The sequence below is a fragment of the Scyliorhinus canicula genome, chromosome 7, assembly GCF_902713615.1.
Source record: "Scyliorhinus canicula chromosome 7, sScyCan1.1, whole genome shotgun sequence".
Classification (NCBI taxonomy): Eukaryota; Metazoa; Chordata; class Chondrichthyes; order Carcharhiniformes; family Scyliorhinidae; genus Scyliorhinus; species Scyliorhinus canicula.
In genome coordinates this window covers 50,286,782-50,313,287 of record NC_052152.1, presented here as the reverse complement: position 1 = coordinate 50,313,287, position 26,506 = coordinate 50,286,782, and the positions used below count along the sequence as shown (strand labels likewise).

The 26,506-nt window shown below is 45.4% G+C and overlaps 2 protein-coding genes across 11 annotated transcripts in view; one reads left to right on the top strand and one right to left on the bottom strand.

Moving 5' to 3' along the window:
• The window catches only part of gdap2 (ganglioside induced differentiation associated protein 2), a 72,275-nt gene extending 52,746 nt beyond the window's left edge, over window positions 1–19,529 (bottom strand). The window contains exons 1-2 of one of the 8 annotated variants that reach the window (XM_038801998.1): window positions 19,477–19,529; window positions 19,255–19,316 (exon numbers count right to left, since the gene is read on the bottom strand). Coding sequence is in view for 4 of the 8 variants with exons in the window: in XM_038801992.1 (XP_038657920.1) it covers window positions 16,647–16,816 (170 nt within the window). In the remaining 4 variants the exon portion in view is untranslated. Of the gene's footprint in view, window positions 1–11,571; window positions 11,657–16,440; window positions 16,461–16,646; window positions 17,029–19,254; window positions 19,416–19,476 lie in introns of those variants that run through there. The other 7 variants (XM_038801997.1, XM_038801999.1, XM_038801992.1 and 4 more) reach the window with 7 other exon arrangements.
• A 2-nt stretch (window positions 19,530–19,531) lies between these two features.
• Window positions 19,532–26,506, top strand: part of wdr3 (WD repeat domain 3) — a 77,891-nt gene continuing 70,916 nt past the window's right edge. Inside the window, exons 1-5 of one of the 3 annotated variants that reach the window (XM_038801990.1) lie at window positions 19,532–19,616; window positions 21,852–22,061; window positions 22,266–22,475; window positions 22,831–22,949; window positions 26,227–26,305. In XM_038801990.1, coding sequence (XP_038657918.1) covers window positions 21,891–22,061; window positions 22,266–22,475; window positions 22,831–22,949; window positions 26,227–26,305 — 579 coding nt within the window. In that variant the 5' untranslated portion in view covers window positions 19,532–19,616; window positions 21,852–21,890. Of the gene's footprint in view, window positions 19,621–21,851; window positions 22,062–22,265; window positions 22,476–22,830; window positions 22,950–26,226; window positions 26,306–26,506 lie in introns of all 3 variants that reach the window. The other 2 variants (XM_038801989.1, XM_038801991.1) reach the window with 2 other exon arrangements.

Genomic DNA, 26,506 nt, shown 5'->3' with positions numbered 1-26,506 from the left:
TTTTATCATTTAAATAATAATCCCTTTTGCTGCTATTCCTACCAAAATGGATAACCTCACATTTGTCAACATTGTATTCCATCTGCCAGACCCTAGCCCATTCATTTAACCTATCCAAATCTCTCTGCAGACTTCAGGTATCCTCTGCACTTTTTGCTTTACGACTCATCTTAGTGTTGCGGGGATGATATTCACGCAGCCACGCGGAGAATGTGCAAACTCCACATAGACAGTGAAGAATCTCAGTTCTAGTTACGTAGAGCGCAAAGCTTGTAAATAATCTGGTTCAGCATAGTGGTTGAGGAGAGGAATAGAACCAAAGGAGTGGCTACAAAATGCATCTCAGGGTCAAAGATGAAGGCTGTGGCCTTCAGAATGTTTAACTAATGGAAACTGCAACTCACCTAGGACTAAATGGCATCACAGAGGCAATGGAAGGGTCAGGATTAGTAGAGTGACTTGTCAGCAATGTACATGTTGAACCTGACCCCATGTGTTTCATGTGCTGGCATGGAAGCAAGAGATGGGGATAAAAGATAGGTTGTTAAGTGACTCCAGAGCTAACATTGTAGGAATGAGAATGAGTGTGAATTATTTATGGATAACTTATAGACAAATATCTACAATTTACACATGTGCAAATGGAGTTGGGGGTTGAGGCAAGCGGGGGGATAAAAGATAGGTTGTTAAGTGACTCCAGAGTTAACATTGTAGGAGAGCGAGAATAAGTGTGAACTATTTATGGAGGAATTTGTAGACAAAGATCTACAATTTATGCATGTGCAAATGGAGTTGGGGCTGTGGGAAGGAGAAACGCGGTCATACAAAGAAGTCTTTGTGAGAAGGGGCTATGGGATGGATCTGAACAGGATGCCAAGATATAATCTATCTGGTTTTTTTGTTTGGAGGGCTGGGGAAGGGTGGAAATATAAAAGCACTGGCAAGGAAACATGTTTGTGGAGGCCAATAAAGATAACTTCAGCTTTTCCAATGCTAAGTTGAAAGCAACGCTGAGGGACAGCACGGTGGCATAGTGGTAAGCATTGTTGCCTCAGCTCCAGGGACCTGGGCTCAATTCCGGCCTCGGGTGACTTTGTGGAGTTTCCACTTTCTCCCCGTGTCTACGTGGGTTTCCTCTGGGTGCTCCGATTTCCTCCCACAGTCCAAAGGTGAGCAGGTTAAGTGGTTTGGCTATGCTAAATTCCCCATAGGTGGGGTTACGAGGATAGGGTGTGGAATTGTGCCTGGGCAGGATGCTTTTTCAGAGGGTTGGTGCAGACGCGATGGGCCAAATGGCCTCTTTCTGCTCTGCAGGAATTCTACGAACAAGGTGACACCTAGTCACCAGTCAGCTGAGCATATCCAGGCCCTAGACCTCCGGAGGGCGGCCATTAAATGTGCCTCAGGTCACAGGGTGAGAAACGCAGCCAATTGCCTTCACATCTGATGTGCTGTCAAGATGGCCTGCACACATGCAGGGGTGACCCAGGCAGACAGTGGAATGTGATTCCGAAGGCAGGAGTCAGGCTTTGTCAAATGGTGAGCAGCACCACAGCTCAGCTCACAGCGGGTTGTCATCATGCTCCATGCCATGGACAAGACCCGCTGAGACTGCCAACCCAAGGCCATCTCCCTGTGGCGATGCTGGTGAGGTCCGCGAAAGGGGCCGAGAAATCTGGGGTGGTTCATTGTATTGATTCTCCACATTGATCTGGGGCTTCAGGATAGGCGGTATGAGCCATGACCGCAGCGGATAGCCCTTGTCGTCCACGAGCCAACCCCTCTTCCGAGGGAATGCTTCAAAGGTGCTAGGAACCGATGATTGCACCAGGATAAGAGTTTGGCCAGGTGGTGGATGCTGACGTGTATTATGTGCAGCTGGTGGTCACACCAACTGCACATTCAGGGAATGGAAGGACTTCTCGACGTGGGCTGGTGCGCATAGGAGGACATGTGTCCCATCAATAATCCCCTGGACCTGGGCATGCCAGCACTGAGTGAACCAGGCATCCTGGATAGCTTGGTTTCGATTGACGTTTATGTAGTTCACTGCTGGGTATATAGGGCAGCCGTAGGTCCTACAGTTGGTGTTGGGTAAGGGAGTTGGGCATCTGCTTGGGGCGTAACTGTCGTGTAATGTGGGTATTGGGTGTGACAGGGTGGGACAACCTGACCGGAGCAGGATCAATGGGAGCAAGAACATGGTGTACAGGCAGGACTTGGAGACAGCTGGTGATCCTGCAGAGTGGGCTAGCGGATGCTGTTACGGTTGAGGCCTCTGCACTGTCAGGGGCTGTATGCCAAACGCCACGGTGCATGTGTCCTTTGTCTGGTGTGTGCTCTTTCTTCCCCCCCCCACCCCCCCAGTGTATAACTATTGTACAAATTTCTCTTTCCCCTCAGGAGCCACGGCACCCCGACATTGCTTTTCAATACCTGTTGTAAACTGTATCTGCGTCACTTCCGCCTGAGAGGGCAGAGAATCACGGAGGGCCAGAGAATGCGGTGTCAAACCTGGTAATGATTTTAAACAAGCAAATGCCGATTTTACATGTTGACACCAGCGCGGAGCTAGGATCGCGTTGCTGTCCCCAGCAGGCCCTGGAGCATGGTTCTCATGCTCACTTCAGCGCCGACCTCGATTTCTGGCTGATGCCCGATCGCGGATTGTGTTTCCAGCAAGGAGCGGAGGATTTAACCCAGTTTCTTTTCTATAGAAACAAGGCACATCATAACGTGTAACAAGACAATAGGTTCCAACCGAAATAAGATGTTTGGAGAAGAGCCAAAAGCAGAGGGAAAGTTGGTTTTAAAGAGGATGGAATGGATAGGCTTAAGGGTGAAATATCAGACAATGGGATCTAGGCACGTCCATTTAGGGTGGCAGTGGTTCGCACTGCTGCCTCACAGCTCCAGCGTCCCGGGTTCAATTCCAACCTCGGGTGACTGTCTGCGTGGAGTTTGCACTTTCTCCCCGTGTCAGTGTGGGTTTCCTCTGGGTGCTCCAGTTTCCTATCACAGTCCAACGATGTGCAGGTTAGGTGGATTGGCTGTGCTCAATTGCCCGTTAAGTGTTCAAAAGATTAGGTGGGATTACTGGGTTATGGGGATGGATTGGAGGTGTGGATTGAAGTAGGGTGCCCTTTCTGGGGGCCAGTGGGGACTCGATGGGCCAAGTGGCCTCCTTCTGGACTGTACATTCTATGATCTAGGATGATGATGATCAATGAGGGGAAGGGGGATATCAAAGAGCACCAAGGCAGAGGCACAGTGTCTTCAGGTACTAAACTTTCCTCACTCCCTTCAAATGACAGTTAAAAACATCACTCTTCCATTTTCATTCAGCGCCAAATTCCTGGGTGGTTCAGGTGGAAAGGGTTATTTAACTGCAGACTGTGAACAAGTAACTGCATGAACTCATTTGAAAAACCAGGAATAATCAGAAATGACTGAGGGTTACATTTGTAGAACAAGTTGCTAGAATTTTATTGCAATATTTAATTCAGATATATTTTGATAAACAAAACTTTATTAAAATGCTTCCAATTAAGGGGACATTTAGTGTGGCCAATCCACCTACCCTGCACATCTTTGGGTTGTGGGGGTGAGGCCTACGCAGTCACGGGGAGAACGTGCAAACTCAAAATGAACCGTGACCCAGGAGCCAACCCTGGTCCTCGGTGTCATGAGGCAGAAGTGTTTTTTAAAAATAAATTTAGAGTATCCCAATTCATTTTTCCCAATTAAGTGGCAATTCTGTGTGGCCAATCCACCTATCCATCACATCTTTGGGTTATGGGGGCGAAACCCACGCAAACACGGGAAGAATATGCAAACTCCACACGGACAATGACCCCGAGCTGGAATTGAACCTGGGACTTTGGTGCAGTGAAGAAGCAGTGCTAACCACTGGAACACTTTGTGCCCTATGAGGCAACAGTGTTTATTTTCTATAAATTTAGAGTACCTAATTATTTTTTCTCCAGTTAAGGGGCAATTTAACGTGACCAATCCACTAACCTGCACATCTTTGGCTTGTGGGGGTGAAACCCATGCAGACATGGGGAGAATGTGCAAATCCCACACGGACAGTGACCCAGAGTCGGGATTTGAACCCGGGTCTTCAGCGCCGCAGCTCCAGTGCTAACCATTGCACCACATACTGCCCTGAGGCAGTAGTGTTAACCACTGCGATGATAAATAAATCTGTTTATCAGTTGAATCTTGAATGAATTAAACTGCCTTATTGCAAAGTTCTGTTGACGAGAATGGATTCAACACAAACACATACTGTAACACCTTGGGATTACTTCCAAGTTAAAGGCAGTAAATAAATACAAGTTTTGTTGCAGTTTATGAAACGTCTGCTCATGGATAGAGAGATGATTGAAGGAAAGGAAATAAGGGAACTTTCTCAGAATAGAAAAATATGCAGTGGTATTTTGCAAGAATTTGCACTCAGTCTTGAGTTATAAACTAATGCATATGTAAATCATTAGGACATTTTAATATGAGAGCAATATTAATATTTGCTAATCACTCCAAATCTGGAAGTGTTTGGGTTGGCAGATTGCGACTAACTCTGAAAGAGTACAGAAGACCACAGATAAACAGATTGGGCAGATGCAATTCTGTGATAACAAACTGAATAAAGAACATGAATGCATCTAAGATGGAGCAAAGGGACCTTGGAAATGTAGTCAAATTGTCAGTGCACCTCCCAAGAAGTCAGCAGAAAATCTCATTATTTAAAATTAATAAATCCGAATATATACCTTCATCTAGTCTTTTCAATTCAACAACAACTTGTCTAACACTGCTTTTATGGCGAAGCAATACCATCTGCCCTCAACACACAAGTGTACTGACAACAGCACAAAACAGCACTACCAGATTTCCTAAGGCCAATGATTTTCCATCCATCAATGCTTTTCAGAATAAAAGCACTGATCTAGATTCAACTCATGCATTATCACAATACCAGCATGTTTTACTACAAAAGTCCATCTTATTTGGTGTCAGGTTAGCCTGGTGTATGTAGAGAATTTAGAAACATTATAGAGACCACAGGGAACTGAAATAAATAGAGAGTGGGTAAAATTTAGTTTGATGATTTTAGTTTTACTTAAGTGCAACAAAAAGGTTGCATACAAAGATAAATTACATATAATATTGGTCATATGCAGATGACCATATTGAAGAGAGAAAAAAATACCCTGCATTTATTTATACAGAATCTTTCACAATCACCAGACATCTTAAAGCGCTGACAGCCAATAAAGTACATTTGAAGTACTGTAATGCGAGAAATATGGCAGCCAAATTGCACCCAGCAAACTCCCATAAACAGCACTTTGATAATCACCAGATAATCAGTTTGTCAGGTTGATTGACGGATAAATATTAGCCAGAACACCAAAGTTACCTCTCCTGCACAAAATTGTGCCGTGGGATCTTTGTCATCCACTCAAATTGGCAGATGGGGCCGCGACTTAACATCTCAACAGAAAGACGACCCCTCTGACAGTGCAGTGTTGCTTCAGTATTGAACTGGAACATCAGTCTGATTTTCGTGTTCAGACCCTGGAGTGGGACTTGCAGCCAGAACCATGTGACTCTGAGTCAAGAGTGCTACCAAGGAGCCAGAAGTGAAGAGACAAAGATACACACACACACAAGACTGAAAGAAGGAAAAATATGAAAAAAAAAGGCAGCCCCTAACATAAGAACATAAGAACTAGGAGCAGGAGTAGGCCATCTGGCCCCTCGAGCCTGCTCCGCCATTCAATGAGATCATGGCTGATCTTTTGTGGACTCAGCTCCACTTTCCGGCCCGAACACCATAACCCTTAATCCCTTTATTCTTCAAAAAACTATCTATCTTTACCTTAAAAACATGTAATGAAGGAGCCTCAACTGCTTCACTGGGCAAGGAATTCCATAGATTCACAACCCTTTGGGTGAAGAAGTTCCTCCTAAACTCAGTTCTAAATCTACTTCCCCATATTTTGAGGCTATGCCCCCTAGTTCTGCTGTCACCCGCCAGTGGAAACAACCTGCCCGCATCTATCCTATCTATTCCCTTCATAATTTTAAATGTTTCTATAAGATCCCCCCTCATCCTTCTAAATTCCAACGAGTACAGTCCCAGTCTACTCAACCTCTCCTCATAATCCAACCCCTTCAGCTCTGGGATTAACCTAGTGAATCTCCTCTGCACACCCTCCAGCGCCAGTACGTCCTTTCTCAAGTAAGGAGACCAAAACTGAACACAATACTCCAGGTGTGGCCGCACTAACACCTTATACAATTGCAACATAACCTCCCTAGTCTTAAACTCCATCCCTCTAGCAATGAAGGACAAAATTCCATTTGCCTTCTTAATCACCTGCTGCACTTGTAAACCAACCTTCTGTGACTCATGCACTAGCACACCCAAGTCTCTCTGAACAGCGGCATGCTTTAATATTTTATCGTTTAAATAATAATCCCGTTTGCTGTTATTCCTACCAAAATGGATAACCTCACATTTGTCAACATTGTATTCCATCTGCCAGACCCGAGCCCATTCACTTAACCTATCCAAATCCCTCTGCAGACTTCCAGTATCCTCTGCACTTTTCGCTTTACCACTCATCTTAGTGTCATCTGCAAACTTGGACACATTGCCCTTGGTCCCCAATTCCAAATCATCAATGTAAATTGTGAACAATTGTGGGCCCAACACGGATCCCTGAGGGACACCACTAGCTACTGATTGCCAACCAGAGAAACACCCATTTATCCCAACTCTTTGCTTTCTATTAATTAACCAATCCTCTATCCATGCTACTACTTTACCCTTAATGCCATGTATCTTTATCTTATGCAGCAACCTTTTGTGTGGCACCTTGTCAAAGGCTTTCTGGAAATCCAGATATACCACATCCATCGGCTCCCCGTTATCTACTGCACTGGTAATGTCCTCAAAAAATTCCACTAAATTAGTTAGGCACGACCTGCCTTTTACGAACCCATGCTGCGTCTGCCCAATGGGACAATTTCTATCCAGATGCCTCGCAATTTCTTCCTTGATGATAGATTCCAGCATCTTCCCTATTACCGAAGTTAAACTCACTGGCCTATAATTTCCTGCGTTCTGCCTACCTCCATTTTTAAACAGTGGCGTCACGTTTGCTAATTTCCAATCCACCGGGACCACCCCAGAGTCTAGTGAATTTCGGTAAATTATCACTAGTGCATCTGCAATTTCCCTAGCCATCTCTTTTAGCACTCTGGGATGCATTCCATCAGGGCCAGGAGACTTGTCTACCTTTAGCCCCATTAGCTTGCCCATCACTCCCTCCTTAGTGATAACAATCGTCTCAAGGTCCTCACCTGTCATAGCCTCATTTCTATCAGTCACTGGCATGTTATTTGTGTCTTCCACTGTGAAGACCGACCCAAAAAACCTGTTCAGTTCCTCAGCCATTTCCTCATTTCCCATTATTAAAACTCCCTTCTCATCCTCTAAAGGACCAATATTTACCTTAGCCACTCTTTTTTGTCTTATATATTTGTAAAAACTTTTACTGTCTGTTTTTATATTCTGAGCAAGTTTACTCTCATACTCTATCTTACTCTTCTTTATAGCTTTTTTAGTAGCTTTCTGTTGCCCCCTAAAGATTTCCCAGTCCTCTAATCTCCCAGCAATCTTTGCCACTTTATATGCTTTTTCCTTCAATTTGATACTCTCCCTTATTTCCTTAGATATCCACGGTTGATTTTCCCTCTTTCTTCCGTCCTTCCTTTTTGTTGGTATAAACCTTTGCTGAGCACTGTGAAAAATCGCTTGGAAGGTTCTCCACTGTTCCACCATAAAGTCTTAGCTCCCAGTCTACCTTAGCTAGTTCTTCTCTCATCCCCTTGTAATCTCCTTTGTTTAAACACAAAACACTAGTATTTGATTTTACTTTCTCACCCTCCATCTGTATTTTAAATTCCACCATATTGTGATCGCTCCTTCCGAGAGGATCCCTAACTATGAGATCATGAATCAATCCTGTCTCATTACACAGGACAAGATCTAGGACCGCTTGTTCCCTCGTAGGTTCCATTACATACTGTTCTAGGAAACTATCGCGGATACATTCTATAAACTCCTCCTCACGGTTGCCTTGACCGACCTGGTTAAACCAATCGACATGTAGATTAAAATCCCCCATGATAACTGCTGTACCATTTCTACATGCATCAGTTATTTCTTTGTTTATTGCCTGCCCCACCATCTCGTTACTATTTGGTGGCCGATAGACTACTCCTATCAGTGACTTTTTTGCCTTACTATTCCTGATTTCCACCCAAATGGATTCAACCTTATCCTCCATAGCACCGATGTCATCCCTTACTATTGCCCGGATGTCATCCTTAAATAACAGAGCAACACCACCTCCCTTACCATCCACTCTGTCCTTCCGAATAGTTTGATACCCTCGGATATTTAACTCCCAGTCGTGACCATCCTTTAACCATGTTTCAGTAATGGCCACTAAATCATAGTCCTTCACGATGATTTGTGCCACCAACTCATTTACTTTATTCCGAATACTACGAGCATTCAGGTAAAGTACACTTATGCTGGTTTTTTTACCTCTGTTTTGAATCTTAACATCTCCAGTTTTATTCCTTTTGTTATTACTGGGCCTATTCACTGTGCTCCCCTCAGTCACTGTACCTTGTACTGTCGCCCTTATGGATTTCTGACTATGTCTTCTCTGCCTTGCACTTTTCCCCTTACTTCCTTTTGTTTCTGTCCCTGTTTTACTACCTTCCAACTTCCAGCATTGGTTCCCACCCCCCTGCCACATTAGTTTAAACCCTCCCCAACAGCTCTAGAAAACACCCCCCCTAGGACATCGGTTCCAGTCCTGCCCAAGTGCAGACCGTCCGGTTTGTACTGGTCCCACCTCCCCCAGAACCGGTCCCAATGCCCCAGGAATTTGAATCCCTCCCTCTTGCACCATCTCTCGAGCCACGCATTCATCCTATCTATCCTGACATTCCTACTCTGACTAGCTCGTGGCACTGGTAGCAATCCTGAGATTATTACCTTTGAGGTCCTACTTTTTAGTTTAACTCCTAACTCCCTAAATTCCGCTTGTAGGACCTCATCCCGTTTTTTACCTATATCGTTGGTGCCTATGTGCACCACGACAGCTGGCTGTTCACCCTCCCCCCCTAGAATGTCCTGCAGCCGCTCCGAGACATCCTTGACCCTTGCACCAGGGAGGCAACATACCATCCTGGAGTCTCGATTGCGTCCACAGAACCGCCTGTCTATTCCCCTTACGATCGAGTCCCCTATCACTATAGCCCTGCCATTTTTCTTCCTGCCCTGCTGTGCAGCAGAGCCAGCCACGGTGCCATGAACCTGGCTGCTGCTGCCTTCCCCTGGTGAGCCATCTCCCTCAACAGTATCCAAAGCGGTATATCTGTTTTGCAGGGAGATGACCGCAGGGGACACCTGCACTGCCTTCCTACTCTTGCTCTTTCTTTTGGTCACCCATTTTCTATCTCCCTCAGTAACCTTCACCTGCGGTGTGACCAACTCGCTAAACGTGCTATCCACGACCTCCTCAGCATCGCGGATGCTCCAAAGTGAGTCCATCCGCAGCTCCAGAGCCGTCAAGCGGTCTAACAAGAGCTGCAACTGAACACACTTCTTGCACGTGAAGGAGCCAGGGACAGTGGACGTGTCCCTGAGCTCCCACATCGCACACGAGGAGCATGACACGGGTCTGGGATCTCCTGCCATGTCTTAAACCCTTGGTAAACTTAAACAACTACAATTTCAAAATAAAAATAAGTAAATTAGACAATGAAAAGAAAAAGAAAAAGAGAGACTACTTACCAGTCACTTACCAGGGTTAAAGAGCACCTCCTCACACTCTGCACCGAATTACCTCACTGCACCAAATTACCTCACTGCACCAAATTACCAAATTTCAATCCTCCACTCTGTACGAGTCTCACTCCGGATGAGTCTCCTGGAAAGTGCTTGCTTACTTTGTGCGCAGTCTCTCTGTCTTTTATACAGACCTCAGCTAACCGATGACTCAAAAAAATACCTTAACTTCAAAGAGAAGAATACAATGTGCCCCTAAACAGGCCTCAAGTGATTGCCAGATAACTGCCTCTCAGCAATTAGGGTGGGGGCAGCTTCAACCAATCAGACACTAAGCTCCACACTACACTTTTAACTGAAAAACAGCAGAATTAGATTTTCCACTTACCTTTGCTGATTTACCTCACTGCACCAAATTACCAAATTTCAATCCTCCACTCTGTACGAGTCTCACTCCGGATGAGTCTCCTGGAAAGTGCTTGCTTCAGTCTCCTGGAAAGTGCTTGCTAACATTATAACAGAAAAAGCCAGCAAAACAGAACCAGTCCAGTAATTCTCAAGAGGGAGAAATAACCCCCTGCAGAAACATTTCACACCCTTCCTATTCTCAGCAATGAAGAATCTGCATTTGAAAGGTCAACCTGCCTAGCCTGCCATCACTAACATCTCTATGGTAAAGGAAACCGTGGGGTGTACTGAAACCAGGGGATTACAGAGTGCCCAGAAAAATTAGATACTTTTCCTGATGCTTGTATCAAATCTGGTTGAATAGGCAGGGATATGGCATTGAAGTGGTCAGCTACAGGAAATGTAGAGTCCTATTTTCAGAAAGAATGGTGGAATTCAACAAAGTCTAAATTATTCAGACAACATTCAAATATTAACCTGTAATAAGGGATGATGGAAATAGGAAATTCTTGAGATTAAATTCTTAATAAATTACTGGGATTCGACTTGGATATCAAGCAAATCCAAGACTAGAACAAGATCATGCAAGTGAGTGTCCATGGCCTGAAGTGATATGGAAAGAGGTGAATGACCAGATGGCATCTTTTGCACTTGAACAGGAAATGTCTCTCTAGAAGTGAGGACAATGGAAATGTAAAAGAATGCATCCTGGGCTGGTACAATCTTTCAAGAAGGTGGAGGGGAAAATTGAAGCAAGAGATTGGCAATGAAATCATTGTGGGTAGCAGAGCCTGGTAAAGCAGGTGGTTGCAGGGGATAACCAGTCCCCTCCTGCTGAGAAAATGGGCGTGAGAACAGGTGTCCAAATTTGGAGTGATTAGCAAATATTAGTATTGTTCTCTATTAAAATGCTCATGGATCTCATCGACCAGTGTGGGGGAAAAAAACTCTAGCTAAGGTTTGAGTGTGAAAAGTGGAGTCATTATAGCAAATCCAAAGAAGACAGAGAAATTAAGCTGTTGAGAAGTATAATCCAGACAGTTGCAGGAGCCGGTAATAGATGCCTGTGGCAAGCTAGAGGCTAAGATAGAGTCCAGGAGGGACAGGCAAAAGAAATGAAAACATTCAAATATTGACCTGTAAGCAAGTGATGAATGGAAATAGGAAAAGATTAAATTCTTAATAATTTGCTGGGATTATGGTTGCAGTAAATCCACACAGAAACTGGTTAAACAATTTAAGCGTAGGAGTAGGAGAGTGGCACACTTAAGTTGTTTTACCTCAACTTGGTCTTTGGTTGTCAGGAAAGGTAGATGCTCCAGATGTTTAACCACCATTACTTGAACACTGAACTAGCAGAGTGAACTGCAGACATGGCCAGTAAACAAGAACAATGGGTACATTAGATGAGAGCTACAAGTAGTAACATAGCTGCTGCAGAATTGCGAACGGTGTAGGGCATTTTACCATTCTTATATGCTAAAGCAAAATTCAAAAATGGGCAGTTAAGATTTCTGACTATATTGGGGCTATTTGAGGATACAAATTGAATTTGGAGAAGACCGTGTGCTTCCTCTCCAGGGGGCGGGAGCTGGCTGGGGGAGGGGGGTTGCCATTTTGTGTGGCGACTTCTCATTTCAGGTACCTGAGGGTGGAGGTAACTCGGGACTTGCTCAGTTCCGCTAATTGAATTTTCTGAGCCTGGTGGGGTAGGGTCAGGATTTGTCAAGGTGGGGCAGTCTCCCCTATCATTGGCAGCCCAGGTGCAGGCAGTAAAGATGAATATCTTGCTGCGGTTTTCATTTTTATTCCAGCTTACAGGTGGTGGAACAGTTGATTTTGTTGTTTGTATGGACGGATAAGGTGGTGAGGATTCGGAAAATGGTGCTTCAGAGAACGTGACAGTCAGGGAGTTCGGATCTTCCAAATCTGATTTAGTACTAATGGGTGGCGAACGGTGAGAAGGTGCGGGGTTGGGATAGGGAGCTGGTGGTGATGTGGGCGAGGGAGGAAGCAGGCTCCTGTAGGGGTTGCAGGCACTGGCAATGGCAATTTGCCCCAAGGAAATACTCAGGTAGTCCAATGGCAATAGTCGCGCTGAAGATATGGAGGCAATTTCAGCAACATTTTAAGTTAGTGATGGGCCGAAGCTAATGCTGGTTTTCCGGACGTTTCCGGTGACAACTCCCTCCTCGTTGCTGGAGGACATAGGGTCGTCTCAGCAATTTCTGGGAAGATTTTGGAGGAGGATATGGCGTCACTGGAGGGGTTAAGACCAAATGGGAGGAACTGGGGGTGACCCTGGAGGAGGGGTTATGGTGCGAGGTGTTGCAGAGCATTAATGCCTCAACCTCATGTGCAAGGCTGGGGTTAAAACAGTTAAAGATGATGCACAGGTCGTACCAGGCGAGGTTGAGGATGAGCCGGTTGTTTTGGGGGGGGGGGGGGGGGGGGGGGTGAGGACACTTGCGAGCAGTGTGTGGAGTGGTCAATCCAACCACGTACATATGTTCTGGTCCTGCCCGATGTTGGAGAAATTTTGGGGGTTTTTCAGCACCATGTCAGCGATCTTGAACTTCATGCATAGTCCCCTCGGGGCCATATTTGGAGTGTTGGACTTGCTGGAGCTGCAGATGGGAGCAGAGGCAGACATTTTAGCCTTTGTGGAGCCGATTACTCAGTCTGGTCCTGTTGGGGTCAGCCTCTCCTCCAGTGCCTCAATATAGCTTGGGGACCTGATGGAGTTCCTGTATTTGGAGAAGGTTAAGCTCATCTTGAGGGGGGCCGATTGAAGTTTCCACAAGAGACATCGCTTTATTCATCACTTTAAAGAGTTGGTTCCCATCAGCTGCAAGGGGAAGGGTGGGGATAGGGGTCGGGGGTGCCATTCTTTGAGTTATTGGGGTATGGATTGGTAGAGTGGGGGGGGGGGGTTCTGTTGTTTTGCATTGCTTTATTTTATGTATAAAATGTTAAAAACCAAATAACAATATTTAAAACAAGACTTTTGACTATTACAAAGACCTATACAAAGACATATAAAGACCTGATTTAATATATCGATACTCTTACTCAGGTTCATAGAACATAGAACAGTACAGCACAGAACAGGCCCTTCAGCCCTCGATGTTGTGCCGAGCAATGATCACCCTACTCAAACCCACGTATCCACCCTATACCCGTAACCCAAACAACCCCCCGTTCACAAGGCATTAGCCTGGATTTTGATGCAACAGCACCCACTGTTGATCATGAAGAAAGCGCGCCACAAAGATCTAGTGGTCTCTGTGATGTGGATTACTTCAAACAGCAATTCAAATCTGGCACTAGATCGAGTGGATCTCCAAGCAATAGAATAAACAGCCAATTTCAATGAAGTAATCACAAATACAGCAAGTCAGGACGTTAAAGATACTTTACCCATCAATTTGAATTTTAAGATAGCAAAATAAATTGTTACAGGTTTAAAATAGAAGCTAACAGAAACAAACTTTGAACTTAAAGTACATGGACCTTTCAATTATAATGGAGAAATTGGGCATTCTGCAAACATTAGTTTTTCAGGGCCACTGAGGTGTTTAGCATAAATTATGAATTTTGTGTGCTGTTATAAACCTAGTTATACCTCATTCAACAAGGTGTGACATTTTCAGAGTTTTACAGTAAGGCCAACAGCATAAAAGAGAAAGTTTTCATCAATTCACTGCTTTCTGAGGAAACACATTCTGGGGACACCTCAACATCAGACCCGCTGTAGCAATGCAACTCAAGTTATCAGGTTACATTTGATTCCACACATGTGCAGACATCAAAGGTTGCTGTCAGGTACAGGAATGTTGACAGTGAACCCCAACAGTTTTGTTGTCATTACCACTGCAGCATCTGGGTCATTAACTTTCTGCTAGAATAAGACTCAATAGGATAAGTCGCTCCTCCACCAGTTCATTTAAGTAGTTACTACTAAAGGCTGCAGAATGGTCAACAAGGATGAGGAGGGATCATGCACTGAAATCAGAATATCATTTGTGACCTTGGTTAGTGCTATGGAAAAGATAAAATCCCAATTAATAACATAAGAACAAGGAGCAGGAGTAGGCCATCTGACCCCCTCGAGCCTGCTCCGCAATACAATGAGATCATGGCTGATCGTTTGTGGACTCAGCTCCACTTTCCTGCCCGAACACCATCACCCTTAATCTCTTTATTCTTCAATAAACTATCTTTATCTTAAACACATTTAATGAAGGAGCCTCAACTGCTTCACTGGGCAAGGAATGCCATAGATTCACAACCCTTTGGGTGAAGAAGTTCCTCCTAAACTCAGTCCTAAATCTACTTCCCCTTATTTTGAGGCAATGCTCCCTAGTTCTGCTTTCACCCGCCAGTGGAAACAATCTGCCCACATCTATTCCCTTCATAATTTTATATGTTTCTATAAGATCCCCCCGCATCCTTCTAAATTCCAATAAGTAAAGTCCCAGTCTACTCAACCTCTCGTCGTAATCCAACCCCTTCAACTCTGGGATTAACCTAGTAAATCTCCTCTGCACACCCTCCAGTGCCAGTACGTCCTTTCTCAGGTAAGGAGACCCAAAACTGAACACAATACTCCAGGTGTGGCCTCACTAACACCTTATACAATTGCAGCATAACCTCCCTAGTCTTAAACAACATCCCTCTAGCAATGAAGGACAAAACTCAATTTGCCTTCTTAATTACCTGTTGCACCTGTAAACCAACTTTTTGCGACTCATGCATTTGGGAGTTAGAGGACAAGGGCCCCAAATTGGGAGGCAACAACACATTCGAGGGCTTTGAAAATACTTTACAAGGGCAAAGCGACTTGAGGGTGAATTATCTCAGGAAGGTGCAATGACAGATGTTTTCAATGGGAAGGTGTCAATGCTCGACAAGAAATGGTAATTATATTATCAGGTAATGATCCAGTAATACCCCTCCCTAAGCCACCTGGCTGAGCTCAAATCAGAGCCTCAATTTAACAGAACGGAACAGACCTTAACTACCCATTTTCCCTTGTATGGGATGTCTTAGGTAGCAAACTGGCAGTTGCAAGGGCTTGGGCAGGGAAGAGATGCAGCAAGGGCAGAGGAGCAAGAAAGAGAAAGATAGAACGGAACAAGAAGTGGTTAAAATTGCAACATCTCTTATTGCTTCATGATTTTCAACAAAAATGACAGGAGTCAATTGAGGTTCAGTTTCTGCTATCACGTGAAAAATCCACATCAGCAGTTATGGAGCAGGGAAGAAAAGCATGACAGCATGGGGTAAGCATGACAGCACAGGGGAGTGAAAGAGGATATATTATATTAACATAAGAGAAGCAGTGTGACATGTTTCAAATCAAAATAATGCCATCTCCTAACAGGCAAATTATACTCAACCTTTGGACATTGGTATGTTTACTGACATTTTACAAGTTGCCTTAAATACTCAAAGTGAATCCATGATTTAATATATTACAGAATGACAAGCTTCAATAAAACAGAGACAGTGCAAATATTAATAGATTCTAGACGGGGGGAGAGAAAGAGAGATCTACCGCCCTCACTCCATACTATAGAACATAGAACAGTACAGCACAGAACAGGCCCTTTGGCCCTCGATGTTGTGCCGAGCAATGATCACCCTACTCAAACCCACGTATCCACCCTATACCCGTAACCCAACAACCCCCTTAACCTTACTTTTTAGGACACTACGGGCAATTTAGCATGGCCAATCTACCTAACCCGCACATCTTTGGACTGTGGGAGGAAACCGGAGCACCCGGAGGAAACCCACGCACACACGGGGAGGACGTGCAGACTCCGCACAGACAGTGACCCAGCCTATCTAATATCTCACATAATATAGTAGGCTTACATTAACACTGCAATGAAGTTACTGTGAAAAGCACCTAGTCACCACATTCCGGCACATGTTCAGGTACACAGAGGGAGAATTCAGAATGTCCAAATTATCTAACAGCACGTCTTTCGGAACCTGTGGGAGGAAACTGGAGCACCCGGAGGAAACCCACGCAGACGCAGGGAGAACGAGCAGACTCCGCACAGACAGTGACCCAAGCCGGGAATCGAACCTGGGACCCTGGGACTTATATGACAGAAGGGAGCAAACACGATAACCACCTCAACTGTTAACCCCCAACCTTTCTGTGGACGAATGCTGACCCAAGGAATGGTCACCAGTCGTTGAGGGGTTGCCCAGGCTGTCGCCAACTTCATTCACAGAATAGAAAGTGCGAATTCCGGTTACTGCAATCCCTTCAATAGGCTGAATTGGTCAAGCGCCCTTCGCACTTCGCTCGGTGCAGATGTAGAAGTTAAGTACATACCAGAGGACCACTTTGTTGTTAATGTCCTTCCTGTAAGGGAAGGGCGAGGGGATGGAGCAGTCCGGCTGCGCTTCACTGCTGATCCCGGTCTCGGCCGCCTCTGCACCGTTGGCCCAACAGGGCAAAGTCTGAACGTCCACTATGGGGGAGCGGGCTCCCAGAGGATCCATGTCCCCCCAGCACCCCGAGCCAACACAGGCTCGTCCAAACTCACCCGTCCCCCGCAGGGGGAGGGGTGCGTGGCCCCGTTCCCCGGGGGCGGGCTCAATGCAGGCAGGTAGGCAGCACAGGACGAAGGCGTCGGCCCGGATTGGGATCCTCGGGATCGCTCGCGCTGGAGACCAGTCAGCAACCGCCACCGGAAACAGCCTCCAGCTCCACACGTCACTTCCTAGAGGGGCGGGGCCCACGTTCCTTCCTCAGACCCGATCGGAAGAACAGGAGGCGCTTTCCACATCGATCGTTCAACAAACCAAACTGTTTGCGCATCACCCATCCCATGTTGAACATCAGCTTTAAATTGTGACCTGTCTCCTCCATCTCTAACCCCTTTCTTAAAAAATATCCCTACGTGCATTCCCTCAATGCAACGTCTGTCTTTTCATTCTTAAGCCATGATGTGGAGATGCCGGCGTTGGACTGGGGTGAGCACAGTAAGAAGTCTTACAACACCAGGTTAAAGTCCAACAGGTTTGTTTCAAACACGAGCTTTCGGAGCACGGCTCCTTCTTCAGGTGAATCATTCACCTGAAGAAGGAGCCGTGCTCCGAAAGCTCGTGTTTGAAACAAACCTGTTGGACTTTAACCTGGTGTTGTAAGACTTCTTACTGTTTTCATTCTTAGTAAGACGTCTTACAACACCAGGTTCCTCAGATTCACCTGAGGAAGGAGCAGTTCTCCCAAAGCTAGTGTTTGAAACAAACCTGTTGGACTTTAACCTGGCGTTGTAAGACTTCTTACTGTTACTGTGCTCACCCCAGTCCAATGCCGGCATCTCCACATCATTTTCATTCTTAAAAATTGTTATATTTTGTTGCGACCTCTCACAGCTACACTTTGATGTCTAACACATTCTTCCTCTCTTCAGTTCTGCGAAGAGCCAGGTGGACTCAAAACTTTGTTTTCTCTCCTTATAGACTCTACCAGACCCGCTGACGCTGAGTTTTTTCCAGCATCTCTGTTCTTGTTTGGATATCACAAATCCAGGCTGACCTGTCACGTTTGTGTATTTTTGGTGGAAAAATTAAATTTTTAAAAATCAAACTGGGATGAAAGAGAATAAAAATGGCAGATGGCTGAAGAGATGTTGAGATGTGAATTAGCATATCAGCAAGAAAAACAAGTGGCTCAGTTGTTAGTACTGCTGTCTCACAGTGCCAGGGCCCTAGGTAACTAGAGGAAAGCAATGGAGATATAGAATCGGTAACTTCAAAGTGAAGAAATAAGGAAAGTAATACATATGTGCCAAAAGCCGGCGCCACAGAGTGATAATATCACAGGGAAAGAATGGTAGATCCATAGCACAATGATTGGGGAAAAAGGGAGATAAACACAGACACAGCTACCATCAGCCACACCCAGTTGCCAAAACAGTCTCCCGAAAACAAGTTGTTGCTAAACAGGCAGCTGGTTAGCGATCAAAACTTGGAGATTCCCATGTTAGCATTTACCCGATAACTGTCCGGAAGGGCTAAATTGCCCTGGAATTCCTACTGGGCTGGGAACTATCCAGCAGTATTTAAATTGAATGGTTCTGCCAGTTTTACGGTCGTTACTCTGAAGGTGTTGGGGAAAAAAAGCAATTCTAATTTCAGAGTTGTTATTTTAAACAACTGATTGAGTCCCACACGGGACACCCACCACACTCCCTGACTTGCAACCAAGCGCCCACCCACCCCCAGCCCTCTTTCCCCATCTTGACCTGACCCCAGAACCGACCGGTCCCCCCTTCCCCCAACTCGTCACCCCCCCGAACTGATACCCCTGTCCCAATCTCCCCTCCGTGTACCTGAATGACCCCCCCTCCCCACTTGACTAGCGCCCGGCCGGACAACTCCCGACAACCCAACAACATCCGACTTGAATTGGTCCCACTCCCCCCCCCCCCCCCCCCCCGGCCTGATCCGAATGACACTGGGCTGACTTAACCACTCCTGACCTGGCAACCCCGTCGACCTACCACCCCTTCTCCGACCCAAATGACAAGCCCTGACCCAACCCAACCTGAAATCACCCCATACCTGGATCCTCATCCTGAATCAGGAAAGTCGGGCGCTTCACTTTTTACACAGCAATAAGTCGCTACGGAGTGGCAATCCACCACTGATTGCTACTCCGAGGAGGTTATAGCCCAATATTGTGTTCTGAGTTTTGCAAGTACAGGCTCGTTGAGTCCACACCGGATGACTGGATGACAGAGTGAATGATCTGTGTTGCTGCCAGGATTTGAACCCAGCACTCTGCCTATTGCAAACAGCCAAATGTCTGTGCTTAACCAGCCCAAAAAGCTGTACTTAACTCTCATTAATTAAAAAAAAAATGTAATTTCCCAGTTCCTTGGACTAACGTCCGAATATTGGAGTAAAAGAAACAAAGCGGCAATACTCACCAGCAAATCAACTCAGTGTTCCTGGATGCCACAGTTTTTGGATGTGGTGCTCAACCATTATGCTGAAAATAAACAATGAACCAAAAAGATAAAATAGCTAAAGCTTATTTCAATATATATGGAGCTGATGACATTAGTGAGAAACGTCAAAATTGGTAAGATTTCTAAACCAACAAATGCAATCCCTGAGCCTGGTGAATTGTTGCAGGTGGGGTGTGATACCTGGCTGGTGCTGGGTTCAAATCTGGCAGCAACACAGATCATTCACTCTGTCATCCAGTCATCCGGTCTGATCCGTCTGTTTCCGCGAAGCTCTGCAGCCAACAGCGAGGCCAAGACCCGGACTGCGGCGTGAGGTCGGAGTGAGTGAGTGAGGAGAGGAGGGAAAGAAGGGGAGGGAGAGGAGGGAAAGAAGGGGAGGGAGAGGAGGGAAAGAAGGGGAGGGAGAGGAGGGAAAGAAGGGGAGGGAGAGGAGGGAAAGAAGGGGAGGGAGAGGAGGGAAAGAAGGGGAGGGAGAGGAGGGAAAGAAGGGGAGGGAGAGGAGGGAAAGAAGGGGAGGGAGAGGAGGGAAAGAAGGGGAGGGAGAGGAGGGAAAGAAGGGGAGGGAGAGGAGGGAAAGAAGGGGAGGGAGAGGAGGGAAAGAAGGGGAGGGAGAGGAGGGAAAGAAGGGGAGGGAGAGGAGGGAAAGAAGGGGAGGGAGAGGGAGGGAGTTAGGAGAAGACAAGGAGGAAAGCAGAGGAGGAGGGAGTGAGATCCCAGTGAGTGAGATCCCAGTGAGTGAGATCCCAGTGAGTGAGGGAGATATGAGTGTGGGAGATCCCAGGGAGTGAGATCCGAGGGAATGAGGGAGGGAGTTCTCTTGAGTGAGATCCGAGGGAGTGAGAGGGAGTCGAAGTGAGGGAGGGAGGTACGAGTGAGCGAGGGAAGTACAAATGAGGTTGGGAGCTCCCAGAGAGTGAGATCTGAGGGAATGAATGATTGAGTGAGGGAGGGAGGTGTGCGTGAGGGAAATATGAGTGTGGGAGGTCCCAGGGAGTGAGATCCGAGGGAATGAGGGAGGGAGGTCCCAGGGAGTGAGATCCGAGGGAATGAGGGAGGGAGGTCTCAGTGAGTGAGATCCAAGGGAGTGAGAGGGAGTCGAAGTGAGGTACGAATGAGTGAGGGAAGTACAAGTGAGGTTGGGAGCTCCCAGAGAGTGAGATCCCAGTGAGTGAAATCCGAGGGAGGGAGGTCCCAGTGAGTGAGATCCGAGGGTGGGAGGGAGGCCCAGTGAGTGCGATCCAGGGGAGTGAAATCTGAGTGAGTGAGATCTGAATGAATGAGTGAGGGAGGTCCGAGTGAGTGAGTGAGTGAAAGAGGTCCCAGTGAGTGAGCTCCAAGTGAAGGAGATCCAAGTGAGTGAGGTACGTCTGAGGGAGGGAGGTCCCAGTGAGTGAAGTCCAAGGGAGCGAGGAAGGTCCCAGTGAGTGAGTGAGGGAGGATGTGAGAGATGGTGTGGCTGGGTTCAGGATATAAGAGAGGGTGTGGCCGGGATGAGGATGTGAGGGAGGGTGTGGCAGGGAGGGAGTGGCCGGGCGATGATGTGAGGGACGTGCAGCAGGGGAATACATGCCTCAGTTCTGGGGTTGTGCAAGATGCATTTTAAATTCCACTCAGAAACACCACTTCACCATGTAGAATTCAGTCAACCCCATTCCCTCGCTCACTCCGTGTAACCCTGCAAGGTTTTTTGCTTTAATTCCCTTCCAATTTCCTTTTGAAATCTTTGATTGACAATCATTGGTGTAATCCAGAATCCCATAGATTTAGCTAAATACTCAATACACCCTGCCAACATTAAAGCTTTATGCACATGAACCCCCCCCAGGTCCATCTGTCCCTACATGCTCTTTAGAACTGTGCCATTCAGTCTCTATTGTCTCTTTGCTTACCTTCTGCTTAAATGCATCACCTCACTTATCTATTAAAGCCCATCTGTTGGTGCTGCTAACCTGTAAATGGCTGTCACAATTTGTATTTTCCTTTGTCTTGGGGTTTAGATACTATTGACTGAAGAGTTACCATGTAGACCTAGGTGCAACCTGTTCATGATTGTTGAGGATGAGACTCTGTGGGATGAACAGATCTAACCTCAAAACCTCAAAAATGGTCAGTGTTGTTTGAGGTTAATCATTACAGCCTAGGACAGTTGGTAAAGTCCCTTGATGCTGTATATTCCATCCAGTCATTGTCTGCTCCTTTATCACCTTCCCTGCATTCATATCAATAGATATGGTCTTGTCCTCTGATGCCTTAAGTGCACTGCTGCAGTCACAACTGTTCTTAGAAAGGAGCTAACCTACAGTAGATGTAGACATCCAGCTTTGAGCTGGAAAGTGGCAGGTATTATTTGACTGGAAAATTCCATGGCAATGGATGAATTGAGTGGTTTAGAGAAAGATGAAAATTTAACGGAGGTGGTAGAAGGCCAAAGATACGTTAGTCCCCCCCTAAAACATTTATTTTCAGCTATATAGTTATTACAATTTTCAATTGCTGTCAGTTGGGAAAATTGGACAAATATTGATTTTCATTAATAGACTTTATTTTTATTTAAGCCGATCTTTACATTGCTGTGCTAAGCTTAGCACCTTGCCATGGGCCTGACGAAGCAGTACCTGCGTTACGTTGCCAGTGCAGTTTTTGGAGTAATCGCAAGTCAGAAAGCAAATATTACTTTTGTCCAGCTGCGAGGAGAGAGAGGTCGATATGTGGCTGTTTCTGCTTGTGAGCATGTATTCATTTGGGATATTCGAAAAGGAGAAAAGGTTAGTTAACATTCTGAATTGGTGAGTTTATGTTTTTGCGTGTATATGATCTTGTTCTGCCAAACTACTGTCTGTTACAAGGAAAACATTTTTTTTGGGGGGGGTTTGTTTCAATTCCATCAGCTTGAATTTACAATAAATTTCTTCAAGGAAGAATTGAACTGATATCTTTTATTTTAACATTGTGCTGTGATGTTTCCACAGGTATTGATTCTTCAAGGCATTAAACATGAAGCCACCTACTTGTGCTCAGCTCCTGATGGACGTCACCTGGCGGTTGGATATGAAGATGGCTCAATCCGTATCTTTAATATAATGACTGGGGAGAGTAATGTCACCTTAAATGGGCACAAAGCAGCAGTGACAATTCTCAGCTATGATACCCTTGGAGCACGACTAGTTTCGGGGTCAAAGGTAAGGTTTACTCCTTTCAGATTTTGTTTTGGTGGGAAGGAAATCATGTGCCTTTTGAGTTGAACGGTGAACTGGTGAGACTTTGCACTGCGTGACCATGGTCGGGCAAGTTATTCCATAAACTGCAGTGCTACTCCTGCCACTCCCCAAGGTTGCTTTCATTCCAAGATAATGTTTTGTTTCTTTTACTTTGTGGAAGTTTAATATTTTCTGTGAACCACATACAGTAAGCTAAATTTGAAATCTTGATTTCTTCAACCTGTAATTTCTGTGCCAGAAGCTGTTTTAATGTTATCCAAATCATCGTTTAAAGTGACTCAATTGAAGGGAAACCTCTCCATTTTGTCTCCAACAGGATACAGAAATCATAATTTGGGATGTTATCAATGAGAGTGGATTGTACAGACTAAAAGGACACAAAGATGCCATCACACATGCTGCATTTCTGAAAGGCAGGAATTTTCTGGTCTCAAGGTAATATAAAAGAGAAAGAAGCATAAATTTATAATATTAAATTGAGAAACCATTGTGCCGGGCCATAATCCCCACAGCACACCACCCAGGTTAGAAAGAGACTGTAAGAAGGCAGGGAGGGTGAAACAAAGTAGTAATTGATGGAGCCAAACTTATATTTTGAAAACCCGAAGGTTGGAAGAAGAAAGGACAATGAAGTATCATCATTTTGAGACCCTGATTTATCAGGCTATGTAATACATCTTAAACAGTGAGAATGCAAAGAGAAGGAAAATTCACAAGAATACTATCTATCGTAACAATATTGATTAAACAGAAACTGAAGAGTTTCAATGGCAAATAAAAAGTAATAGGGTGGTAAAAGGAAAAATAAGTCCAAGTAAAGGCCCAAAAAGGAGGTTATTAATACATTGGAAGGATTTAAAATAAGGAAGAGATATTAGATAGGTTGTTGATAAAGTTGATAAGGCCCCAGGACCAGATGAGATGCTGATGGACGTGAGAGTGGAAATTGTGGAGGCATTGGCCATCGTTTTTCAGTTTTCCTTTAGATTCAGGGCTGGTGCCAGAGGACTGGAGAATTGCAAATGTAACAACTTTGTTCAAAACAGGGTGTAAAGGTAAGCCTAGCAACTAAAGGCCAGTTGGTTTAACTTTAGTGGGGAAACGTCTAGAAATAATAATTCAGGACAAAATTAATAGTCACTTGGACAAATGCGAGTGAATGTAAGAAAACCAGTATGGATTTCTTAAAGGAAAATCAAGTTAATAATAATAATTGCTTATTGTCACAAGTAGGCTTCAATGAAGTTACTGTGAAAAGCCCCTAGTTGCCACATTCCGGCGCCTGTTCGGGGAGGCCAGTACGGGAATTAAACCCGCGCTGCTGGCCTTGTTCTGCATTACAAGCCAGCTGTTTAGCCCACTGTGCCAAACCAGCCCCTTGTGTTTAACTAATTTGCTGGAGTATTGTTGAAGAGGATGATGCTATTGATGTGGTGTACATGAACTTGCAAAAGGCATTTAATACAGTGCTGCACAACAGACTTTTGAGCAGATTTGTAGCTCATGGAACAAAAGGCACAGTAATAATATAGATACAAAATTGATTGAATGACAGGAAACAGAGCAGTATGTTTTTCGGACTGGAGGCAGGTTTGTAGTGGAATTCCTAGATGCCAATGTTGAGATTTTTGCTCTTCCTGATATATATTCATGACCTAGATCTAGGTGTACAGGACACAATTTCAAAATTTGCAGACGATCCAAAACGTGGAAGAATTCTGAACTATGAGGAGGACATGGGCAAGTTAGTGGAATGGGTGGACAGATGAAGTTCAATGCAGAGAAATGTGAAGTCATTCCTTTTGGTAGGAAGAACATGGAATGACAAGATAAAATAAATGGTACAATTCTAAAAGAATTATAGGAGCAGAGGGACCTGGGGTATGTGTATAAATCATTGAAGGCAGCATAACAGGTTGAGCTTGCGATTAATAAAGCATACAGTATCCTGGGCTTTACTAATAAGGGCATGGAGTATAAGAGTAAGGAGGTTGTGTTGAACTTGTATAGGTCATTAGTTCGGCCTCAGCTGGAGTATTGTGTACACTTCGGGGGGGGGGGGGGGGGCACAGTTTAGGAAGGATGAGAGCATGCAGACATGATTCAGGTGAATGGCTCCAGGGATGAGGAACTTCAGTTATGAAGAGAGACTGGAGAGGTTGGAACTGATTTCCTTGGAGAGAACGCCGAGAGGAGATTTGAGAGAGGTATTCAAAACCATGAGTCTGGGCAGAGTGGAGAGAAATTGTTTTCACTTGTGAAAGGATTGAGAACGAGAGGGCACAGATTTTAAGTAACTGCCAAAAGGAGCAACAGTGACATGAGGGAAAACTTTTTCTGCAGCGACTGATAAGATCTAGAGTGCACTACCTGTGAGTATGGTGGCGACAATTTCAATCGGGACATTTGACAGGGAATTGGCTTGTTATCTAAGATAGAAGACAGGTTTATGGGTAGATGGCAGGGATTGGCTTGAGATGAGTGTCATTCAGAGAGCAGGTGTAGACACGATGGGCTGAATTTTGCTTTGTGCATCGCCAAGGTGCCAAGTTGGTATTTTCTGTGTGTTGGCGATCGGGCTGGGGATGGCCTGCGTGGGTGTTGGGGAGATCGGGGGGTCGCGTTGGGGGCCTTGGAGATCGAGACACCATTTAAAATGGCACCCCGATCTCTCGTTATACTGAGAAGCTCCGGCGAACAGCTCCTCAGTGTAGGAAACGGGGCTGTGTGTGGCCTCGACTGCGCATTCACCGCTGAAGCCCCTTATTTAATGCGAGTGGTGTTTTATAGATGTGTGTTTCTCAGCGCTAGCTATGGGACTTTGTTCCCATTTAGTTGAATTGCGCCCTATAATTCAATGGGAAATCCCATTGACAGCGACAGGACCAGAAGACCCATCACCTTTGAGAACAATTGGAGTTGGATTAAGAGAGTGCAAGCAGATCCTGAATCTTAACTGAGATGATGAGGCTAAAGTAATCAAGGAATAAGGGGGGGGGGGGGGGGGAAGGTGGGACCGGGGGGGGGGGGGGGGGGGGGGAGGTGGGACCAGGGTATTTATTGAATTTGATGATCATAGTTGATTATAATTTTCTTTTTCTTTTTTTTTTATAAATGTAGAGTGCCCAATTAATTTTTTCCAATTAAGGGGCAATTTAGCGTGGCCAATCCACCTAGCCTGCATATCTTTGGGTTGTGGGGGCGAAAGCCACGCAAGCACGGGGAGAACGTGCAAACTCCACACAGACAGTGACCCAGAGCCGGGATCGAACCTGGGACCTTAGCGCTGTGAGGCAACAATGCTAACCACTGTGCCACCGTGCTGCCCAAGCCATGATTATAATGAATGGCGGAGCAGGCTCAAAGGGCCGAAAAGCTTCCTACTGCTATTCTTTGTTTCTGTGACAAGGACAATGGTTGTTGGATTGGATGGAATTTTCACTGGTTGTGTTTTTAAGATTTAGTTAAAGAAATGATGGGCTGAGAAATCTTTGACATTGCAGTGCTAATACCATGTGCAGCGGAGTAAAGAAAGTCAAATTTGGGTTGCAAGAGTGACTAGCTGACTGCAGTATTACCTGGATTCTCAATTAATTATCCCACACCAAAGTTTTTTGATCGTATTGCATTAATGATTTATCTAATCTATGTATGACCATTAGTTGGTTAAGTTTCAACTTTCCTTCAGTCTTCCTTTCCATTTTTATTTTAGCTCCAAGGACACGTTTGTTAAGTGGTGGGACTTGGATACACAGCATTGCTTCCAGACCATGGTTGGTCATCGCAGTGAGGTCAGCAACATTGCTTTGTTTGTTTCCATTACCTTCAGACTGATGTCACTGTGGGTCTTTTAGCAAACTTGGCAATTACTTGGATGTCTAAACAGATTATGCGGCTTTGTTTTGAATCTGTCCAAGAGTAATGAGACCATTTCAGTGGCCTTATGGGTTATTGCATTCATGCTGGTGTAGCCCCCGCAACCAGTAAAACAT